General features: G+C 36.6%; 1 protein-coding gene across 4 annotated transcripts in view; it reads right to left on the bottom strand.

The window, feature by feature from the left end:
• The window catches only part of Gdap2 (ganglioside induced differentiation associated protein 2), a 313,619-nt gene that overhangs the window by 143,687 nt on the left and 147,371 nt on the right, over positions 1-22,561 (bottom strand). For all 4 annotated transcript variants that reach the window (XM_074174665.1, XM_074174666.1, XM_074174663.1 and 1 more), the window contains exon 7: positions 16,124-16,221. In XM_074174665.1, coding sequence (XP_074030766.1) covers positions 16,124-16,221 — 98 coding nt within the window. The remainder of the gene's footprint in view (positions 1-16,123; positions 16,222-22,561) is intronic.

Genomic DNA, 22,561 nt, shown 5'->3' with positions numbered 1-22,561 from the left:
TCTCACCTCAGCAACTTTTGATGCTTTATAAAGCTCAGATCAGACCTTCTTTGGAGTATTCTCTCATGTATGGAGCTCCGCCCCTAAGCATATACTGAAGCTGCTGGATTCCATCCAGAAAAGAGCCATCCGCCTGATTGGAAACGTCTGGAACATCGAAGGAAGGTAGGGGATGTGTCTTAAATGAAATGAATAAAAACACTTTTGTCTAAATACCACTGGTATTTTGTCTAAATACCACTGGTATTTAGACAAAAGTGTTTTTATTCATTTCATTTAAGTGATCATGAATTACCATAAAGTAAACAAGTCATCAATCACACATATTAGGGGATGTTTCTCTCTTCTAGTGACAAGAGCGGTACATATCAGAAATACACGATGGACTGTGGCTGCACACCGTTTTGAGGTTCTATCCAGTACACCTAGAACTTCACTGTTTAAAAATTCTTTCATTTGGAGAACTGCGTTTATGTGGAATAAACTTCCTGAGAACGTTTTTCCAAATGAATTTGATCTCCAGAGATTCAAATCCAATGTGAATCGCTATTTCAGCACAGGCACCGCTCTTAGAGCGCCTTAGGGATTTTTCTGTAGCGTATACCACAATAACGAAGGTGAAGAGCTCAGGAGCTGACAAAACGGTTAAGGCTTTCGCGGCCGAGGTTTTCAGTATGAATATTCTCCGGGTTTGAAGTTCGAGGATTTTTAGAATTTTTTTGCTGACGTTTCACTGGCGCGAGTCTATCTTCTTCAGAGGTTTATTCCTCCGATGACTGGATATTACGAATACGTAACGCGTATTTATGCTGACTCCTCAGGTAGATTTCTTCGTAAAGCGTGTTTCTGTTGGCAGTCTGGTGACATTTTTCTACATGCCGTCATGCTATTTGTTATTCTTAAACTCCTTAGGAAGGGATTCCATATTCGATTGAGGTTCACAGTTCCTTTTTTTCTTTTAATGACTTCTTACACCCTTCTATAAGATTCACTTTGAATTAGCAAAAGACAATTCTTTTCCTTTCTTAGATTTATTGATCAACATTAATGTTTCCAAACTTGAATTTTCAATTTATAGAAAACCTACTCATACTGATTTAATAATTCCCTTTTTTTCTTGCCACCCGTATTCCATAAATTTGCAGCATTTAATTCATTATTCAACAGATTATTTAATATTCCGATGTCACCTGAAAACTTATAGAGTTGAATATTATCAGAGAAATAGGTCATAATAATGGTTTCCCTGCTTATCTAATTAATAGAATCTATAACAAACACAGAACTGAATTTCTTAATCGCAGGTTAATCTGTACCAACAACTCCAATAAATACTGTTCTATTCCCTATTTATGTAAAGTTTCACAATATATTTCAAATATTCTCAGACGGTACTGTAATTAATTTTTCATTTCATACTATGAATCCTATTTCCAAATTGTTAGTCAATACTAAAGATAAAGTACCAATCTACCATAAATCAGGCTTTTACAGAATTTCGTGTTCACAACCGAATTGTTCTGCTCAATATGTCGGACAAAGTGGTAGGAAAATTAAAACAAGAGTTCTTCAACATGTTAAACTAATTGACAGTTTCAGAAATCTACACTTAGATGATTATTTATAACACTAAAAGTTCGTTTGCTAATCACATTCTTAACTACAACCATAGTTTTGACATTCATTCTGATTTAGATATTTACGTTTGCCAAAAAGGCTTTTTACTCAATTTACTTGGAATTTTTGAAATTAACTCTGCTAATAATAACCCTAACTTATCTCTTATTTTTGTAACAAGATGGCATATATAGATGGTATGGGATCTGTTTGCTCAGAACACAAGTCGATATGTATGCGGTGGTTCTTCTCCTGTTGTGTTCTGTGTATGCAAATCTCTTGTCATTATTAGATGTCATCTCAATTTTTATATTTTTGACAGTTCTTTCACGTTCAATCAGTTCGGATATCTTTCATTATACGTCGTTTTCATGTACCGTTTGATGATTTTGATGTTAATGAGTGTGTATAAACGCTCCAAACCTCCCATAGTTCAATCTTTTATAGATATTATTTTATAAACTTCCCTTGGTTTTACTACCTTTAAAAAATATTTTTTCATTATTATTAACATGTCATTGTGACCATTTATTCATTGGTAATAGGTGACAATTTTTTTTTCTCCAGTATAAAATATTTTCTTCCCCACGTAAGTATTTTATACTTCATTGTATTAGCTACTGTTATGTTGTTCTTTTTTTATTGTAGAATTTTAAATAATTAGCTGATGATGAACCTATATAGGTTCGAAACATATACTGATTGATGGTTTTACCATTGTAACATCTGAGGGTGATAATAATTTGTGGAGACGACTTTCGAGTTTTTATTCTTCGCAAATCTACTGCACTCCACTTTGAGATATAATGGACTTCTACCAGAGGTTCTTCTTTCCTGTTGAAATTATCCGTATTTTTGTGGATTTCAATTGCCTCCTGTACAAGTCGGCTATGGTATCCCTGGTCGGGGTAACGAGTTCCGTGTTTTTAAACAGAATCCTGTGTTTTTCTTCACTGAGCGTGTGTTTTGCCATACCCAACTTGTCCGTTTGGCCTAGTCTGCAGTTTCTCTCATGCTCCTTCAACCTTGTTCCCATGGATCATTTGGTGGTTCCGATGTATACCTTTTCACAAGTGCACTGTGATCGATAAACCCCTGCTGCTGAGAGTGGGTCCATTTTGTCTTTAGCGGACCTGAGGATTTGTTGTATCTTCTTGATGGGTTTGAAAACCGTTTAAATGTGTTTCTCCAACGTGACCCTAGGGATATAAGGTAGATATGCGCATGCAACCATCTGAGCATCTGAGCCTTCTCCTCGTTCTGATCCGTAGAACTCTTCAGTTTCATGGCTTTGACGATCTCGGATATACTGTATTCATTCGATTTCAAAGTCACTTGAAGATGTTCCAATTTTTTCTCTGGATCTAGATGATCTGATCAACATCTTCTCTGGGATCCTTCCATCAGAGTGGAGCTGACTAGAATGGTCAACGTGGTCTAGCACCACGTTGTTCGATTAGTACATATAAGAATGCTGTACACTGGTCCTGTACGATCTCCATAGTGAACTTGATGGTTGGGTGTTCTAGTGGTCTAGGAAAAGGTTCAGATTATCACTTCTATGTTTCCAGATAACGAAGGTGTCATCCACGTAACATAGCCACAAGGTCAGTTTCAATTCGAAGGTCTTAATTGCTTACTTTTCGAAACGCTTTATGAAGAAATTGGCTACCACTGTGCTGAGTCGACTTCCTATTATCACGCCATCTAGTTGCTCATAGAAGTTTTCCCTCCATTGAAAGTAACTGCTCGTGAGACATGCTCTGAAAACACCGACGCAATAATTTCTTCGTTTGGTACCTAGCGTGGCATGATCGCAAAATTAGCCTTCATGATAATACTGATATTTTGTTTCGTCAGGAAGAAATTTCAAAAATCCATGGCCTTTGAATCCAAAGAATATTCACACCGAGACAGAGGCTGATCAAAAAAGCTGTTCTGGAGAGATTCCGCGGGGAATTCGTATCTCTTCGATTCTCTCTAGAAAATTTGTGATACTAGAATTACCATCGAAAGTAATTCGCCATCATCGTTGCATGTATATCCTGGATAGAATTCACTCTAGCTGACCTTTTCCTTGAATCTTGTAATCTTGTTTCGTATCCTGAAGCTAGAATGTCCCGAGGACCATGGGAGTAAGACGGCTCCGGAGTTGTTCCAGAAACTCTTTTATCATCCTGTACTCCATTAGTTAAGCTAATTTCACCTTAATTCAACTTCTCATCTCTACAAGCTTCGCTTGAACGTTTAATATATTCGTTTGATAGTGTATTTCCATATTTATTAAATGATACAGCCGGAGGTACTGAAGAAGTACCAGCTATAGGTCGAAAAATTTTACATTAAGTAGAGGATACATTATTTTCGAAATAACTTTTGGGTTGACATCCCAACGGATGATCTTTTGAAGTAGTTTGCAAAAGTACATCACAATCTTGAGACAGATGAGTAGCTTCAAACTGAATATTATTTGGGACAAGTTGAATGCAATCATCCATTATTGAACCTCCAACAAAATTATTTTGATCTGAAAGTGAGTTCTGAACTTTTTCTTGGTTTTCGCCATAGCACGAGATGTTACATTATCATTTAATACGACTGGTGAATCCCTCAACTATTTGCATATAGAAATTAATTGAAACTGCATTTCTCTTTGAATCCATTCCCTAACTGATACCCTCTGTAATCGCTAATTCAAATGAAACAATCTCAACGAAATTCTTTTGAAATAAACTGTTTAATCTATTCGTTATATCAAAATTATCAATATCATCGGCGAGATTTACTAGTTTTTGATCACAAATATCTAACTCTTACGTGTGGCTCTAATTCTGATGATGAAAATTTCTGAGCCCCATCTATTCTTTCTAGTAGCCAACTAAAGAGACTTTTGGGACGAAAGTGGCTTATCAGTGTTTTTTCATGTGTATCGCTCGGGAATAAGGTTAGCGGCGGCGTTATCGCTGCTTGAAAGATTACGAGTTGAGCGCGCTTGGATTGATATGAGAGCAATAATAATTGAGTATACAGGGAGTGTGCAGCGTTAAGAAAAAAACATGGGTGCTAACGTAAAATAAAAAACATGGCGGCTGATTGTCGCAAAATCATAAAGTATACAGGGTGTTGTTTCAAAACACATCAATCAAATGCTATACAGGTTGTGTACAGCACCACAGCATAGGTAACTATCAGCAATGTCACTTTGCTTGACGGGAGAAGTTCGCGCATATCCGTCGCGTTGATGAGTCCGCCATTTTGGGAAGTGACAGACTTTCTCATTCTGCTTTTGGATTTGCTCTTGTTAGGACGTATATGTTACCTGTGTTCTGTGCGTATCATGAATTTTGACTTTTAATATATAGTAGAGTAAGATTATTTTATACATTGAAATATATAAATAGGAATTTCAAATCTCAGAAAAATATTGCCAAAAAAAGAAGGAAGCATAAAATAATAATTTGGAGACACGAATAGATGTTTTAAAATGAACAATTTGTATTTCTAGTTTATTCCTTATATAATAATAACCAGTTACCCTGGAAACGTAGGGTTAGTCTATATACAAAGCTAGAAGGATCCCAAGTGGGTCAACAACATAATATTGACATTTCAGGAGGGTAAAAAACGTTCTGTGAACGTATTACTGAAAAAGAATAAGAAGATTGGAGTAACGAAAGTAAGTTGATGTTTAGATAGAGCTTACCTATGTAAGCTATGTATGAAAAAAGACATTTATGCTGAAAAAGAGTTCATTCTAAAATGCAAGAAGAACGTCAATTTCTCCTTCATATTCGAGTTGATTGAACCATTGTATTCCTACTGGTGATTTTAGAAATAATTCGGCTGTTTTGACATTTTTTGAAAAAAATCATGTAACCAGACAGAATGTCTGCACAAGAATTATTATATCAATTGAATTTGGGTCCATTATGAGGTATATCAGAATTATATGAGCATTTTGGATATAAAAGAGTTTGAGTGCGAACCTGTCCAAAACCATTTCGCGAGTCCTGCCCTTTTATCGTCACTTGGCCAAGTGCCCATGCTGATTGTTACAGCACTGTGACAGCACGTCTCAACGTGCGATCTCTCAATGTGTACATCGTGTCTCAAAATACATCATTTAAGGAAGAAAAATGACGTCAAACACATTTTAATGACAATAACGGAATTGAGAAACAACATCTAAAACAACTACTTTCTATCAATACCCATGTGGATCTTTACGAATTAGGGCGAAAATACTTCAAAGGTAGTCCCTATGTGGACGGTGCGGCGGTTCGAGCTCACTGGGTATCATCCAACCCGTGTTAAGAATTCGTGTTAAAAAATACAAACTTGCCAATTCATGGCTCGCACAAGTTTCGACTTTGAGGATTGTCATTCGTCAGCAGGTTGCAGGAAAACAGATTTTAGACAGATTTTTTTAAACTAGTTTGAACCTTCTTGGATAACTTTTAAAAACAAAACACCCATTCTTGCATAAAATTATGAGTTCATTTCATTAGAAGAGACCCTTTTGTTCTTGTCATGATGAGATTTCCCAGCCAAAAAAATTCATTTATATTGAAAAGAGAATATTTTTACGAGATAATAGTTATACTTCATAAGTTTTCCTTTGATGAAATTAATAAAAACACTTTCGTCTAATTACCACTAGTTAATTTTATTTATACGACCGGTTTCGGGTTTAAGCCTATTATCAAGTAGAAAACTGAAATGCGAAGTTTGAAAACTCGGTTATATTGAGAGTTTTCAGGTAAGATATAAGGACAGGTAGCTGAACGACAGGTAGTTGTACGAACCAGGGTACCAACTTTAAAATTCAACACTGAAGATTATAGAGGTTGTTAAACTTATAAATTCAATAAATTCAAGTGGAACCCTACATAACTCGAGTTGCTCGTTTAGGGGTATATATTTCTGGTTTTCAATTGATTTGTTAATTTCCATGGCTTCCAAAAAATCCATGTTTTTCCTTTATTACATATGCATAGGATTAAGAGGTTATCTCTCCTGTGTTTTGATACTTGAAGATGTTCGTAATTGTAGATTTTTTGTTCAAACAGACGTGTTCACGCATCCTTACGTCAAAATTTCTACCGGTGCCGGTGTGGCCTGTATATACTGCCACACTATTACATGATTTTTTTCATTCTTTCTCGTTTGGGTTTTGCATTGAACAGAGTAATATGGGAGTGTCCAATCTCCATATAGTCTTTTTCAACTAAAATTACTTTTTTAATCCTTTTCTGTCAGTCTTCTTCGGTAATATTAGATACTTCTTCTTTAACTAACTCTATTTTACCTTATCAAATTTTGCAAAACTATTTTTACGCCTGATGCTTTATTTCAATTTTGCCCAAATTAATTCGATGGAATTGCTTCAACAAATTTTGTTTCACTACTAGAAGCTGAGCGAAAAACACGACTGGAAATATAATTTTCAAGAGCAACAATTTTTTTGTTACCGACATCTATCTCCTGAGTTATATCTAGATTGCAAGAATCAATTTCCTTTACTGGACTTCCAAACATCTCCCCCTGTATTAGTTCTTTCAACTGACGACGCATTGATAACACCTTTCGGCTTGAGTATTGGAAAAACCTCTAATATTTAATTCGTACTCTAGCTCGTCTCTAATTAACTTTGACACATCCATATTCATAAACTTTGATTACAAATATCAAAACTAGTTAATCAATGAAAAATTAAATCGTGAATAATAGATATCAAATATAATTATGGTATATGAATATCGTGTTGTTGAGTATCGTGTAAGGGCAATAAACAATCATACAATATTCTGTTCGTACAGCTGCAAAGATATACCATGAAAATATAAACAAAAACAAAAATCCTAACCTTCACACAAAAAAGGATTAAAATTGGAACAGGGTCCCACGTTCGAGGCGCCACTTTATTACGTTTACCCGTAGGTTTATTAATTTCCAGATATAACGTAGTTACTTTTTGTTTTGATTTAAGTACGGTCGGTTTAGTTACCAACTCGAAACATTCAACAGGGCCGTGGATCAAAGATGTTATTACCAATAAAATAAAAGATTTCTAATCAAAATGGGCGCCAAGTGATTTGGCCGGCTTTTATTACAAAAATCACTAAACTATACAAGAGATAACTACAAGATTCAATCCTGAACTAATACCCAGGGTGTGACCTAATATATGGATATGATAAATCACGATAAAGAAAAACTCCAAGGTCACTGAGTCTTAATGTTCTACTCAACGATGTAATGAGCCGATTCTTGCAAGAACTTCGGTGGGAAGAATTGAATGTGAACAGGCAACACATCAATCATTCAATTCTTCTTCTTAACTATGAAAACGGTTCCTAGTATAACATAAAATATAGGCATCGGTTTGTCCTTAATTAATTCACTTCACAAAAATATGATCTTTCAATTCTTATGTTTATTGCTTCCGTAACGATTTTTTTTTAAAAAAAGAACTCTACGAGGTACTTATCCTCGTCGATTCTATTATTCAAGTCCGTTGCATATAATCACCAGGTAAAAAGGTGTAGCAATACCAAACTTAACAGTAGTCGCAATACTTCGGGAAGTAAAACAGGCTAAAATTTCCTTCTGGATACACAACGAGTGTAGGAAACTCATAAATATGAAACGTGGGCCGTGAGAAATGAAACGTCTGAAATTATGAACAGTTCAAGGTATTTTCAAAGTTTATGTTTCTAAAAAAATGTCGAACGCTTACCTCCTTGTGTCGAGATCCCTAACACAACAGGAGACGTTTCGAAATCAATGTATTATCTTAATCCAAACTCGTTTGAAACAATGGTTGAATTCACTTTCAAATAACCCAAAAATGCACCAAACATTCAACCCTTAACAGCCTTTGAAATGTATATCCGCACTTTTGCGAAAATCAATCAATGATAGTTAAAAACACATTTACTAGGCAGATATCTTCATGATTTTCTCCAGAAATCGCTATCTCATTTACGTCGTTTCCAATCAGTACCCAGCCCAAGAGTTTTTGTCGCATAGAAAAAAATTTATGAAGAAGTGACTACTTTTATAGGGTGTTCGTGATACAGGAAATATATTCAATTGAAGTTGAATCGATGCAAGGAATTAATTAAACAGAAAATGTCGCAACACCACCTTCGCTTACAAAAAAACAAAAAAAAAAGTTTCAGTGATCTATTTCAATCCATCTTGATATCTTTTATGTGTACTGATCCTAAAGATCTACCTGTTTCAAAACTTGATAACTCATAAACATTAGTTGACAACGTTTCCAAAACTATACATTTAATAAACTTACGAGCTAATTTGGATGCATAAAATTCGGATTTATTGGATAGAGTATAATTTCTCTTCCATACAAGTTGTCCTACTTCCAATGTTAAAGATCTATGCCTCATATTATACCTTTGGGCACTATTCTCATACGAGTTAGCTTCTTTCTAACATTTTCGAATATTTTATAAAATTCCTCCAAATATTCCGAAAGAGGCCTTCTATCCGCAAATTCTAGTACATCATCTGCATTTTCTACTCGATTTCGATCTCCAGAAATGAATGAATGTCTACCAAAGTTGAGATAGGCAGGACTGAACCCTGTTACTTCATGCACGGCCGTCCTCATTGCAAACCCTATTTTTGATAAATTATCATCCCAACCTCTCTGATCTGACTGAATGAAAGATCTCAAAGCTGTTCCCAATACACGATTAACCCTTTCCGTAGGATTAACGTGAGGACTGTAGCTTGCATTGAAAACGATTTTACAACCATACGATTTCACCATATCTGAAAATACTTTAGAAACATACTGTTTTCCGTTATCGCAGATGAGACGTTCCGGAACCCAATAAATATGAAAAACATCCTGGTCAATGTATTTAGTGACAGAAGCACTAGTAGCCGTTTTGGTAAAAAGATCTGCAACCACCAGAATAAACCTATTTTTGTTTCGAGTCATTGGTAGTGGGCCGACGATGTCTGTACATATTATTTCCCAGGGACGAGAAGCTATTCTTCTGGACATCTCTCCATGTGGCGGTCGTTGCTCGGGTATCTGTGCCTTGCAAACTTCGCATGACCTGACATATTTACCAATATCTGAATACATTCCTGGCCAATAGTACGCCTCTGCAACTCTTTTATATGTTTTTAAAACTCCCACATGGGCAGCATGCGGTTCATCGTGATTTTTGGAAATAATTTGTCGACGGGATGATTTTGGAACTACTATTTTCCAATCCAACTCTTCATCAAACCTAGGATGACCCGACCTGACATTCCGATACAGTGTGTCTCCTTGAACTTTAAATTTCGGATATTTGAAGAGATCGGACTTGATATTATCGAGTAAACGCTTGTACCATTTGTCGTTCTCCGCAGTGTCAAGATTGATGCTCATAACTGCCCTAGATAACGCATCTGGTACCACATGTGACTTCCCCTTCCTATGAACTATATTGGAGTCGTAGACTTGGAGACGTAAACTCCAACGAGCGAGTCTACCCGAAGGATTCTGAAGCTTATTCAACCATATTAATGAATAATGATCGCTGATGACTGTAAATCCCGTTCCTTCTATATATGGTCGGTACTTTTCTACCCCGAATAGTACAACCAAACACTCCAACTCAGTTGTTGAATACTTAAGCTCCTGAGAAGTTAAAGTACGGCTAGCATAAGAGATAACTTTTTCCCCGTCTTCAAACATTTGACTTAAGACACAACCAAGCCCTATTTGAGACGCGTCACACTGAAGTACAAACTCCCTACCATAATCAGGGCACGTCAGGACATCTTGAAAAGCATTTTCGCATTTGGCGTTCCAATTGAAATGAACATTCTTCTTGGTCAAATGCGTTAGTGGTGCCATACGTATAGCAAAGTCACGAATGAATCTCCTATACCAAGAAACCATACCGACGAACCTACGTACCTCTTTAACGTTCTTTGGAGTGGGATAGTTCAACATACACTCCACTTTGGCTGGATCAGTACCCAAACCATGTTCGTTCACGAGATATGCTAAATAACGTAACTCCTTCAACATAAACCGACATTTATCTTTATTCAAACTCAAACCCGCCTCACTGAGTTTTTGCAAGACATTTTTCAAAACAGAAAAATTTGATTCAAAATCCGCAGAGACAACTATTATATCGTCAAGATATACGAAGACTGAAGTCTCTAACTTGGCTCCTAGAACTCCTTCTAAAAATCTCTGCCAAGTAGCGGCTGCATCATGAAGTCCAAATGGCATCCTCCTGAAACGATATAACCCTTTACCTGGAACTGTAAACGCGGTTTTGTCCTTGCTGTCCTCATCTAACTCAATCTGCCAATAAGCAGATTTAATGTTAATAGCTGACAGAAATTTGGCACCTCGTAAGCGATCCAGGATTGCACTTACATAAGGTAGTGGATACGCATCCCTACGAGTAACTGAATTCACTTTTCTAAAGTCAACACAGAAACGATACCCCCCGATGACTTTTTAACCATAACAACCGGAGATGACCAAGGCGAGCAGCATGGTTCAATAACTCCAAGAGCTAGCATCTTATCAATCTTTTCATTGATAACCTTTTGAATATATGGCGAGACGTTGTAGTATCTCTGTTTGATCGATTCACTTGAGCCTGTATCGATCCTATGTTTTACCCCTTTGGCACAACCCAAACTTGGATTCATGTTCAAAAAAAATTCTGAAATTAATTTGTCTAACCGTTCTTTCTGTTCTTCAGTTGCCCCCAACACTGAATGCAAAGCCGGTTGCATATCACCGGTCCTACTAAAATACCAAATATCTTTAGAAAAATCAGTAATCAACTCCATATCGCGCCAAAAATCAATGCCAAAAATAAAATCACCTTCAATATCTATAACTACAAGACATTTAATAACCTTATATCTATTTTCTAGAACTATGGGGATATTGATTTGCCCTAAAACAGAACAAGATGCTCCATTGGCCACTTTTACCGAATCTGAATATTTTTCTAAGGATAAACCAAATTTCTCCAATTTAGCCCAACCTGACCTACCTATAATACTCTGAGTTGCCCCAGAATCTAACAAGCCATGAAATTTTAAACCAAAAACCGTTACTTCTAAATATGGCCTGGGATCGTTTCTAACTGTTTTGAAAATACTATCAATACGAACTTTTTTGAATTCAACCTTAACGAATTCCAACCAAGATGCCCAAGAATCATCAGTAGGTCCCGATTTTATTTTGCTAACAGCCGACGTCCGGGTCAACGACGACTTCGATCTTCGTTTTTTGCTCGGCAATCGCATTTATATTTGGTTACGCCTGAATTACCGCAACGAAAGCAAAATAATTTTTCCTTAGGTTCACTACATGTCCGAAATGTGTGACCCTCATCACCACAATTCCAACAGTTCATCGAACTAACGCGCACAGAACGATTATGTGTTATAGTTCTCGAAACCCCTGTATGATAAGCCAAATCGGGTTCCAACAGATTAACGGAATTTGCATATCTACCACGATGATTAATTCGATCGGACATAATACGAGAGGACTAATTTTTTACATAACAACTTGAGCTCATTTACCGTCCCATAACTAGCTAAACCCAATTTTTCTATATAATACGGTTCGAGAATTCTACGAATGATTTCTAATTTATCTCTTTCTACTAACGGTGATGGTAATCTATTGAACATATTCGAAATTCTTGCAAAAAATTCTCCTACCGGTTCGTGATGTCCTTGATGGCTTACCTGTCGGTTAAAATTCATTTTTTCATTCCCTCACGAAATCAGACCACGAATTGATAGTATGCCGAACCGAACGATACCAACTTTTAGCTCTACCGTCTAAAAGTTCAATAATCCCAAGAAACATTTCAGTATTGGAAACCCCTCGCGCGATCCGAAATTCTTCAACTAATTCCAAAAATGCGCTTACACTCAATGAACCCTTTATCCCCGTGAACCGAAAATTCCATTTATGAATATTACCGCCGGATGAAAAAGAAGTGGTTGGAGTTGTTATAGTGGATGATTGAGTTTGAGTAGCAAATGGAGCAGATGCTACATCCCCCTCACTTAGTTTTTGATCAAAACTAGTTTCAACTATACTCAATTGATCAATAAATTTTTTTAAACTATTTTTTTAAATATCATCATCAGTTTCCAATCTATTCAATCTACTCAGTAAATGTTGTAACTTTGCTTCAACAAACTTTGTTTCACTACTAGAAGCTGAGCGAAAAACATGACTGGAAATATAATTTTCAAGATCAACAATTTTTTTGTTACAAACATCTATCTCCTGAGTTATATCTAGATTGCAAGAATCAACTTCCTTCACTGAACTTCCAAACATCTCCCCCTGTATTAGTTCTTTCAACTGACGACGCATTGATAACACCGTTTCGGCTTGAGTATTGGAAAAACCTCTAATATGTAATTCGTACTCTAGTTCGTCTCTAATTAACTTTGACACATCCATATTCATGAACTTTGATTACAAATATCAAAATAAGTTAATCAATGAAAAATTCAATCGTGAATAATAGATATCAAATATAATAATGGTATATGAATATCGTGTTACAAAAGCAATAAACAATCATACAATATTCTGTTCGTACAGCTGCAAAGATATACCATAAAAATATAAACAAAAATAAAAATCCTAACCTTCACACAAAAAAAAGGATTAAAATTGGAACAGGGTCCCACGTTCGAGGCGCCACTTTATTACGTTTACCCGTAGGTTTATTAATTTCCAGATATAACGTAGTTACTTTTTGTTTTGGTTTAACTACGGTCGGTTTAGTTACCAACTCGAAACATTCAACAGGGCCGTGGATCAAAGATGTTATTACCAATAAAATAAAAGATTTCTAATCAAAATGGGCGCCAATTGATTTGGCCGGCTTTTATTAAAAAAATCACTAAACTATACAAGAGATAACTACAAGATTCAATCCTAAACTGATACCCAGGGTGTGACCTAATATATGGATATGATAAATCACGATAAATAAAAACTCCAAGGTCACTGAGTCTTAATGTTCTACTCAACGATGTAATGAGCCGATTCTTGCAAGAACTTCGGTGGGAAGAATTGAATGTGAACAGGCAACACATCAATCATTCAATTCTTCTTAACTATGAATACGGTTCCTAGTATAACATAAAATATAGCATCGGTTTGTCCTTAATTAATTCACTTCACAAAAATATAATATTACAATTCTTATGTTTATTGCTTCCGTAACGATTTTTTTTAAGAAAAAGAAAATCCTCTACGAGGTACTTATCCTCGTCGATTATATTATCCAAGTCCGTTGCATATAATCACCAGATGAAAATGTGTAGCAATACAAAACTTAAAAGTAGTCGCAATACTTCGGGAAGTAAAACACGCTAAAACTTCCTTCTGGATACACAACAAGTGTAGGAAACTCATAAATATGGAACGTGTTCCGTGAGAAATGAAACGTCTGAAATTATGAACAGTTCAAGGTATTTTCAAAGTTTATGTTTCTAAAAAAATGTCGAACGCTTACCTCCTTGTGTCGAGATCCCTAACACAACAGGAGACGTTTCGAAATCAATGTATTATCTTAATCCAAACTCGTTTGAAACAAGGGTTGAATTCACTTTTAAATAACCCAAAAATGCATCAAACATTCAACCCTTAACAGCCTTTGAAATGTATATCCGCACTGTTGCGAAAATCAATCAATGATAGTTAAAAACACATTTACTAGGCAGATATCTTCATGAATTTCTCCAGAAATCGCTATCTCATTTACGTCGTTTCCATTCAGTACCGAGCCCAAGAGTTTTTGTCGCATAGAAAAAAATTTATGAAGAAGTGACTACTTTTATAGGGTGTTCGTGATACAGGAACTATATTCAATTGATGTTGAATCGATGCAAGGAATTAATTAAACAGAAAATATCGTAACAGTTTGTTTATTATTTTAAATCTAAATCCTAGCTTTTTTTATCCAATTCTGAAGAGTTTTGTCATAGCAACTCATGTAATGGCCGGAAGTATTCAATCTCTTCCTTATGATATCAGTTGTAAAAATCTCATTGCTTTTGTAACTGTCGTATATTGGTTTTTTCAATGATTTTATTGGATGAACATCTCAAGGTTTTGGTATTCACATTGCGTCTTGCGTTTATAAGGTTTGTTTTTGACTATTTTACGTACAGTTGAGAAAGGAATTGCGGTCAAATCTGATGTTGCTTATAGTTTGTTTCCCTCGAAACCAAACTTGAGATGTAGATTCTTATATACGTTGAAACATACCTATTCAAATGCATCCGAATCTTATTCACTGGCATCTCTTTTTCGCATTGTTCACCATCACTATTAGAATCACTACACAGGAAAAAGTCTGCGTTGATATTACACTTGTTATTACGTTACTATTAGTACTTGTGCAAGGAAACCACATTTCAAACAGATAACAAAAAATTTCAAGTAATTATAACTGCACCAGTATCGAATTTCAACACTCAAATCGCGATCAGTTCCTGAACTGAACATTGACAACACGATTGCTATAACCATCCTTGCATTCTATTGGTCACCGTAACCTGACTTCAAATTTAATGTCATGACTCTTCAGTCAATCATAAAACTCTGTTAGTAAAAATTATCCAATACAAACCAATTCTTCAGTCCACATGGACTAGTTGGCAGCGGCTTTATTTCTCTGTAGTTTTTTTTGGCCTTTAAGAACGCCGACACCTTTAACTATGCACAATACCAATTACTTCGACTATATCTATATTAATAAATTGATGGATGTAGCCGTTACTTCGCGGTATGAGGAATAAAACTTTCTATGTTTTTTCCCATTTGTAACTAACGTTACTGCAGTTTCGTCCTATGAGGGCATTTTCGAATCTATACAATAAACATCATTATTAATATTATTGTAAGCATTCTCATTCTCACTCTCTCACACATACGCACGCACCCATGCACGCACACACACGTACGCACGCACGCCCGCGCGCGCACACATACACACACACACTGTTTAATCTCTATTTCTTTTTTGAATTTCTGTTGACGAGATTCTGCAATCATTCAAAATATTATCATTATTTTTATTATTCAGTTCCAGTTTAATGTGTAGCCAGAAAAAAAATCTCTACTTCCTTGAAAGATAATGTGACAATTCTTCGTTTTATACCTATTAATAACACACACCTTTTTTGCACTGAATGCAAAGTTCAGAACATTTAATTGAAGAAAACTTACGTAATTGAGTAACACTCAATTGCGAGATTTTTACTTAACAGTTTACAAAACCACTTCTAGATTCAGTCAGTGAACATCCCTGAAGATAACATAGTGAAACACACGCCGCGGTTTTATAAACTATTGGGTGAAAATCTCACAATAAAGAATTATTAAAATGTTATCATAGATTTTCATCAAGTATTCACCAATTCTATTACATTTGGAGTTGTAAACAAAAATACTTACGATGAAGTGTATGTTGGGGATTGTCAATGATTCGAATCTGTCTATCGGGCACGATCGGTTCTCCGTCAGGACCTCCGACGTCCTCCGGTAACTGATACCTATAATAACAATAATAATTATAATAACAATAATAATAATAATCTAGACTCTATCCAGACCACTCTGTCAAGATGGTTGTTCTGATCATTGGAGTCCTTGATGGAATGATGCCCTCCCTACTATCGAATCTTAACGAGACACCGGTGTTGCCCTACGCTCCGGGGGATATTGAATCCGTGGTGGGGAACGAGAAGTGACGAATTTATTGGAACTACTCGTTCCCTACCCTCAGGCTTATACAAGCTAATAAGCCTGATGTAGTCCTTCTCGATCACCAGAGCAAAACGATATTTTTCGTGGAGTTTTCAGCTCCTGGAGAGACAAATATCGTCAGAAAAGAGGAGGAAAAACGGATAAAATATCGAGATTTTCTCTTCGAACTCCGTAGACTCTATCCAGATCACTATGTCAAGATGGTTGTTCTGATTATTGGAGTCCTTGGTGGAATGATGCCCTCTCTACTCTCGAATCTTAAAATCATACCGGCTTGTCGCACTAAGGCAGAAATCTTAGCCACACAGATGCAGAAGGCTGTCATTCTTGGCTCACTGCGCTTGCTCAGGGTACATGATTCTCGGACCCAATGAGCACTTGCCCCACGGTGTGGGGAGTGGTCACTGGTTGATAATGCTAGCGCGCCCACCTGAATGTATTGGGGCTTCGGGGAATAGGGCATGATGACCAGCGCACACTACGGTGAAAATAATAATAATAATAATAATGATGACAGATTATTGGAGTCATTGGTGGAATGATGCCCTCTCTACTCTCGAATCTTAAAATCATAGGCAGAAATCTTAGCCGCACAGATGCAGAAGGCTGTCATTCTTGGCGCACTGTGCTTGCTCAGGGCACATGATTCTCGGATCCAATAATCACTTACCCCACGGTGTGGAGCGCATACTTCGATGAAAAAAAATTATAATAATAATAATAATGTATGCTTATCAAAGCACCTGACTTTCGCTTTCCTCAGGTCGAGTGGGCTGAAGTCGAAAACTGAGGGGTTCATCATGGCTTGCCAAATTGGTGTCTTCAACACCTTAGTCTACCGCAGTCGCGTGATGGGTATAGAGGTTCCTGACTCAAGACGCAGGGCCTGCCGCGGGGCGCCCGAGACCCTAATACACTTGGTATCAGCATGTCCAGCATATGCGGTCTCAGCCTATACCCATCGACATAACGCGGCCCTAATAGTGCTATATTACCGTCTACGGCATTCTTACGGTATTGACAAGACACCGGTGGTGCCCTACGCTCCGTGGGATATTGAATCCGTCTATATCACAGCCAATAATACGAAACCCATTCAGAGATGAATTCGTACAATACAAAGAAAAGCTTATGAAAAAAATGCCAATTGAAGTTAATAATATTGAAGAATGCACAGAGATAATATACTAGTGATGCACTGTTTGGAACCTTTGGTGTAGTAATGAATATTACAGGAGTTTTTGCCCAACACCAAATTGTTATTTTTAACACCTCGACACCTGTTTCGATCACCAAGTGATCCTCTCCAAGAGGAAGATTAAATGATCACTTGGTGGTCGAAACACGTGTCGAGGTGTTAAAAATAACAATTTGATGTTGGGTATTGAAAATAACAATTTGTTGTTGGGCAAAAACTCCAGTAATATTCAGAGATGATATAACTGAAATATTCAATACAGAAAATAGCAGAGATATAATAAACTCAAGTGATAATAAATCTACGTATTAACAAAAAAATACAAATATTACAATGGAATTGTCGATCTTTCAATAAAAATAGGGCAAACTTGCAGAATTATTTAAATACATCACTAGCTGACATAATAATTTGGTCAAAACTTGACAATGAAGGGATACAATATATATCACATAGACCGTCCGGATAAAACTATCTAGATTTTCAAAGAAAATATATTTTGGAATATTACATTGAAAAAAAACTATTATAAATACATTTTAAGCCAGCTATCTTATTTTAGGAAATAATCGACCGTTTCCATACATATCAGCGACCCTGTATAAGGATGATAAGTGCTGGTATTCCTAATACCACCAAGACATAAACCTGGGGACATACTCATTTTGAACTCCATCAAAAGAGCCCCCAAAAAATTCTGAGAATTATTGTGAAAGTATTGAAAGATGGAAACAATATCACTGATGGAAATTTAAAACACCAACTTTGTCGGCGACACCCACCTTGATAGATTTGCTGGAGGCTTACAACACGAACCTCAATGTGTCGCTGCCGATCAGACGCGGTTCACCCCGGACTGTACGTGGGGATCTCGTAAACGATAAGAGATAGAGTGTCGGTTAAATTGGCAAAGTTGCGTATTTTAGAGACCTATTCAATGATGTGAAAAAATCGAATATAGCTCTTTTTGTTCCGGAGATATACAGGAAAAACAAAAAAATTCCAAATAATTTTTTGCCTATATATTCTTTATTTGCATACATATTGAAAATCTGTCTACATTTCGCTATTGGCACTTGATGTGGACTATCATAATATGTCCATGAATCTTTTGTACAGAGTATCATATGACTTGGCCCACCCCCATCTTTGAATTTTTAAATACGGACCTGTTTTTTGTTGTAGTTTTTGTATCGTCGACGTTCACTTCATACTGAACAATTAAATTCAATTTTATATTTCAAGATGTTTCCATAATATTTGATTATAATTGTGCGAATTATTACCTTTTAAATTACGGCCCTGGAAATTGGTTTACTGGTTGAATAAAAACACAATAGCAACTTTCACGTCTCCCTGTGTATTTTTAGGTACCTATTCACACAAATATTTCCCAAAATCGGATATATCTTGCCAGGGGTGTATTTTAGGTATAGGATATTCTTCATGAATTTGATATCTTTTTTTTTTCGTAGTATCGAAAAATAATAGAATCATGTATGGTTTCTACTTGAAAAAATCGTGTTTCATCAGTTTTCTCGATGTTATGTTTTAGGTGGAAATTTCGACCAACCTGTAAATTATTTTCGAAAATTCGATGGACCTGGTCATGACTTGCTGATTGAGGTGTGATTCTGTGAAATTTCACATTTTCAACTGTTACTGTCAATGAGTTATGATTTTTTCGGAGTGATGCTGTAACTGTCAAATTTTTCAGAAAAAAATTAATATCTCGAAAACTAACAAATTTGGGCATAGGCATTGTTATACAAAGTGGGCCTAAAATGTCATGAGGAATTCAAAAATGTAATAAAATACAGGGTGTTCCATTTGAAATAAGGAAGTTGCCCTCAACTTCCGGGATAACGGAAAGAGACCGGAAGTTGAAAATATTTTAGTTGAAAAGGCCATTTGGAAAACCCACTACCACAAAATTTCAAGTTTTTATTTTGAATCGTTCTCTATATATTCCTAACGAACGCTCGTCGTGGAAGACCCTGTATCTTATGCAGCCCACTTTTGCATCCCAACTTTTGAGGGGTGAAGAGATTATAGTAAATAATCGCTACTCCAATTTTACGAAGCCCTAATATGTATAATCAACTGTTTTGGAAACTTCGATTATAAGAAGCCTCGTAATACTATGATTATTGTGTAAATATTTGGTTTAGGTGAATTTCGTGTGCAGTATAAATCAGTATTGACCTGTAGGTAGCCCCTGAGTTTTGTCAGTGAACTTTTTTAATAATTATGGTACATAGATCTAATAATCGTATGAGCAAGAGTAGTAGTGTAATGAAGAGTTCTGAGTTTTTATTTATATTAACAGTTGTTAATAACGACGTCAAATCTGTTCAAGATGCTATCTATAACCTAATTGATTACGAAAAGGTAAGTTCTATTTATATTGCAGTCATAATAACATTATATACATAATATATTCATAATTTTTATCAATATGTCTTGTGTGAGTTGAGAAGATGAATAATATAAAATTCGAAAAGGCTATTTGTGATTCAGAATTATTTCAATATTTTGGTCATCAGGAAAATGTGTTAATGATATGTTATTTTCAGGCTCATACTCCACTGAGAAGTTCCTTTCCCTCTAGGATTCTTTCTGATAATTTCATCGAACAAAAATTCAACGCTGACACGAATGACGAACAACTTGACTGCTTAAAGCATATTGCTAATTCCTAAAAAAATTATGACGTGAATAATTTATAAGGTTTGAATTCCGAAAAAAACAGTCGAAGTTACGAAGAATTCTGAGATTTTGAAAGTTCTGGTTCAATGTATATCCCATCTCCAGTACTGAATCGTTTTATCCATTCCTGCAAGCAGCCCTCATCCTAGGGTGCCGTACAACAATTAGGTTCCGTGATCCTTTACATTTTAGTTCAGTTCATGCTGTAGGTCTTGGCTAGGTGAGTAGATTTCGCGATCCAAGGGTGAGCTTGAAAATAATATTTCCTTGAATCCTTCCCTCTAGCTAATTCCTCGTCAGACAAGCGCGAGCACAACTTCTAGGTCATACAACAGTGCCGAATCGCGAGGTCACAATATTCGGCCAAATGAATCCTTCATAACACACTTTTAGTTGCCTAAGTGCAACTCCTATGAAGCTACGCGGAACACCCCAGGAATCTGTCTTCAGCGGAAGCAGTATTCCACGAACTCCTGTAGGGACGGCTTGCCTGAGGCTGTCTCCTAGACATCGTGTCAATCTTGCGCGTTCAAGGCCATTGGTGCCTCATCCCTGGTCGCACAGCGACAACCCCCGAACACTGTCGGTTTTTCTAGGAGACGTAGAGCTAGAGAAACCAAAATGTCACAAAGAACGAGCCAGTCCTCAATTCACGTAAACTCGTCCTGAAATAGTTTATTTGTGTTGAAGCGATTTAGGGATTTAAATATGTCAAACACATAGCAAATGGACATGAGAGCTTCTGCAGCAAGAACGACGTGAGATGTCACAACACAAGAAAAATGGACTTGGAAAATTCAGCGAGGGATCTTATGCGGGACAGAAAACACAAGAATGTCGGAAAAGGCAAATAGCGTGCCGACTTTTCTGTCTGAAAGTTAGTCGCTGAGAGTTAGCGAGCGGGAGTTGTTGTCTACCTATGTGGTGGACACCTAACATTATATTGTATACAAGGTGTGCAGCCACTCTGCTAATACAGAACAGACAAAAACTACACCATAATCGATCCCAACCAAGAGTCGACGACACAGCGAGATGGAATTCGGAAATGGAAGGACAGTTCGTCCGACGCCAGGCGTCGCGATGCCCCCGAACGGAAACCCTTAGAGGTTCTCGGATTGACACAGCGCACAGTGTGTCAATTCAACGCATCGAACTGGCGCCCTTGTGGATAAACCAGGGGGTGGCTTCATGACGGGGCCACTTTCCAGCAGCGACAAATAGACCACGACCAAACCTAGAGTCAGCCAGACAAACCAAACCTCTTATCGTACCTAGACAGGAACTGAGCTCTGAAATCCCTTGGACTCAGTTCTGAGAGACTAGCCGGCCGTTACGGCATATGGAATACGGAAACGGCGAAGCACCTGCCACTGACATTCGAGCCGTGAATTTGGAGCGCCAGCCAATCGCCTTTAGGTCGTGTACTGATAGGCGCGCAGTGTCTAACACATGTGAATTTGCAGTCGTGGGTGCGAAACACCCATCAATTTCATCACAATTACAGATGTAATTCATGATGACACGTTTCAAGTCTGAAATTTTCAATGTCACTATTGAAGTTCACCCCCACCATTATAAAAATTCCACCTGGGACATATGAAATTTATGAAATCAATGAGGTGATTCAAAAATCCTTCAAATCCAAAAAACTACAACAATAAATTGGAGTTGAAAAGAATATCGACGAAGTATTTCTCCTATAGACAAATAACACCTTTTTGAAATGCGGTCGAAATACAACATCAATCTCAAACGTTAAAACACCATTACTGAACTCCTGGGGTTTGATGACAATGTGTTTAGCTGTGCAAGAACCACGTGAATCAACATTACCCGTAAATAACAATAAGGTTAGATTTATTCGTGTGGATTGTAATGTCACTGCTGGAACATATTCAAATGGTGATGGAATTCACAGCATCTTTGAAATAGATACTGATGTAGAGATTCACAGATGTACAGATTGGTGAAGGAGCCACAAAATATTATTTATGTCAATCCAGCACGGCTGTTGTCAGTACCTTGTCAATATCACTCTACACATTTTGGATGATAACAATCTGGTCAATTTCTATGGTGTAAAAATAAAAGTCAAATTGAAATTGATGGATTCATAACCATCATGATTTCTCATATATTGATTCACAATATTGAAAACTGTCATTAGTGTATCATAAAAATAAGTAAATGAAGCATTGGTAAGTTTGGTCGCAGAA

The sequence above is a fragment of the Leptinotarsa decemlineata genome, unplaced genomic scaffold, assembly GCF_025532065.1.
Source record: "Leptinotarsa decemlineata unplaced genomic scaffold, Ldec_3_MD MMD2_tig00000690_RagTag_RagTag, whole genome shotgun sequence".
Classification (NCBI taxonomy): domain Eukaryota; kingdom Metazoa; phylum Arthropoda; class Insecta; order Coleoptera; family Chrysomelidae; genus Leptinotarsa; species Leptinotarsa decemlineata.
The sequence above is the reverse complement of the archived record's forward strand: the minus strand, read 5'-3'. Positions and strand labels throughout refer to the sequence as shown.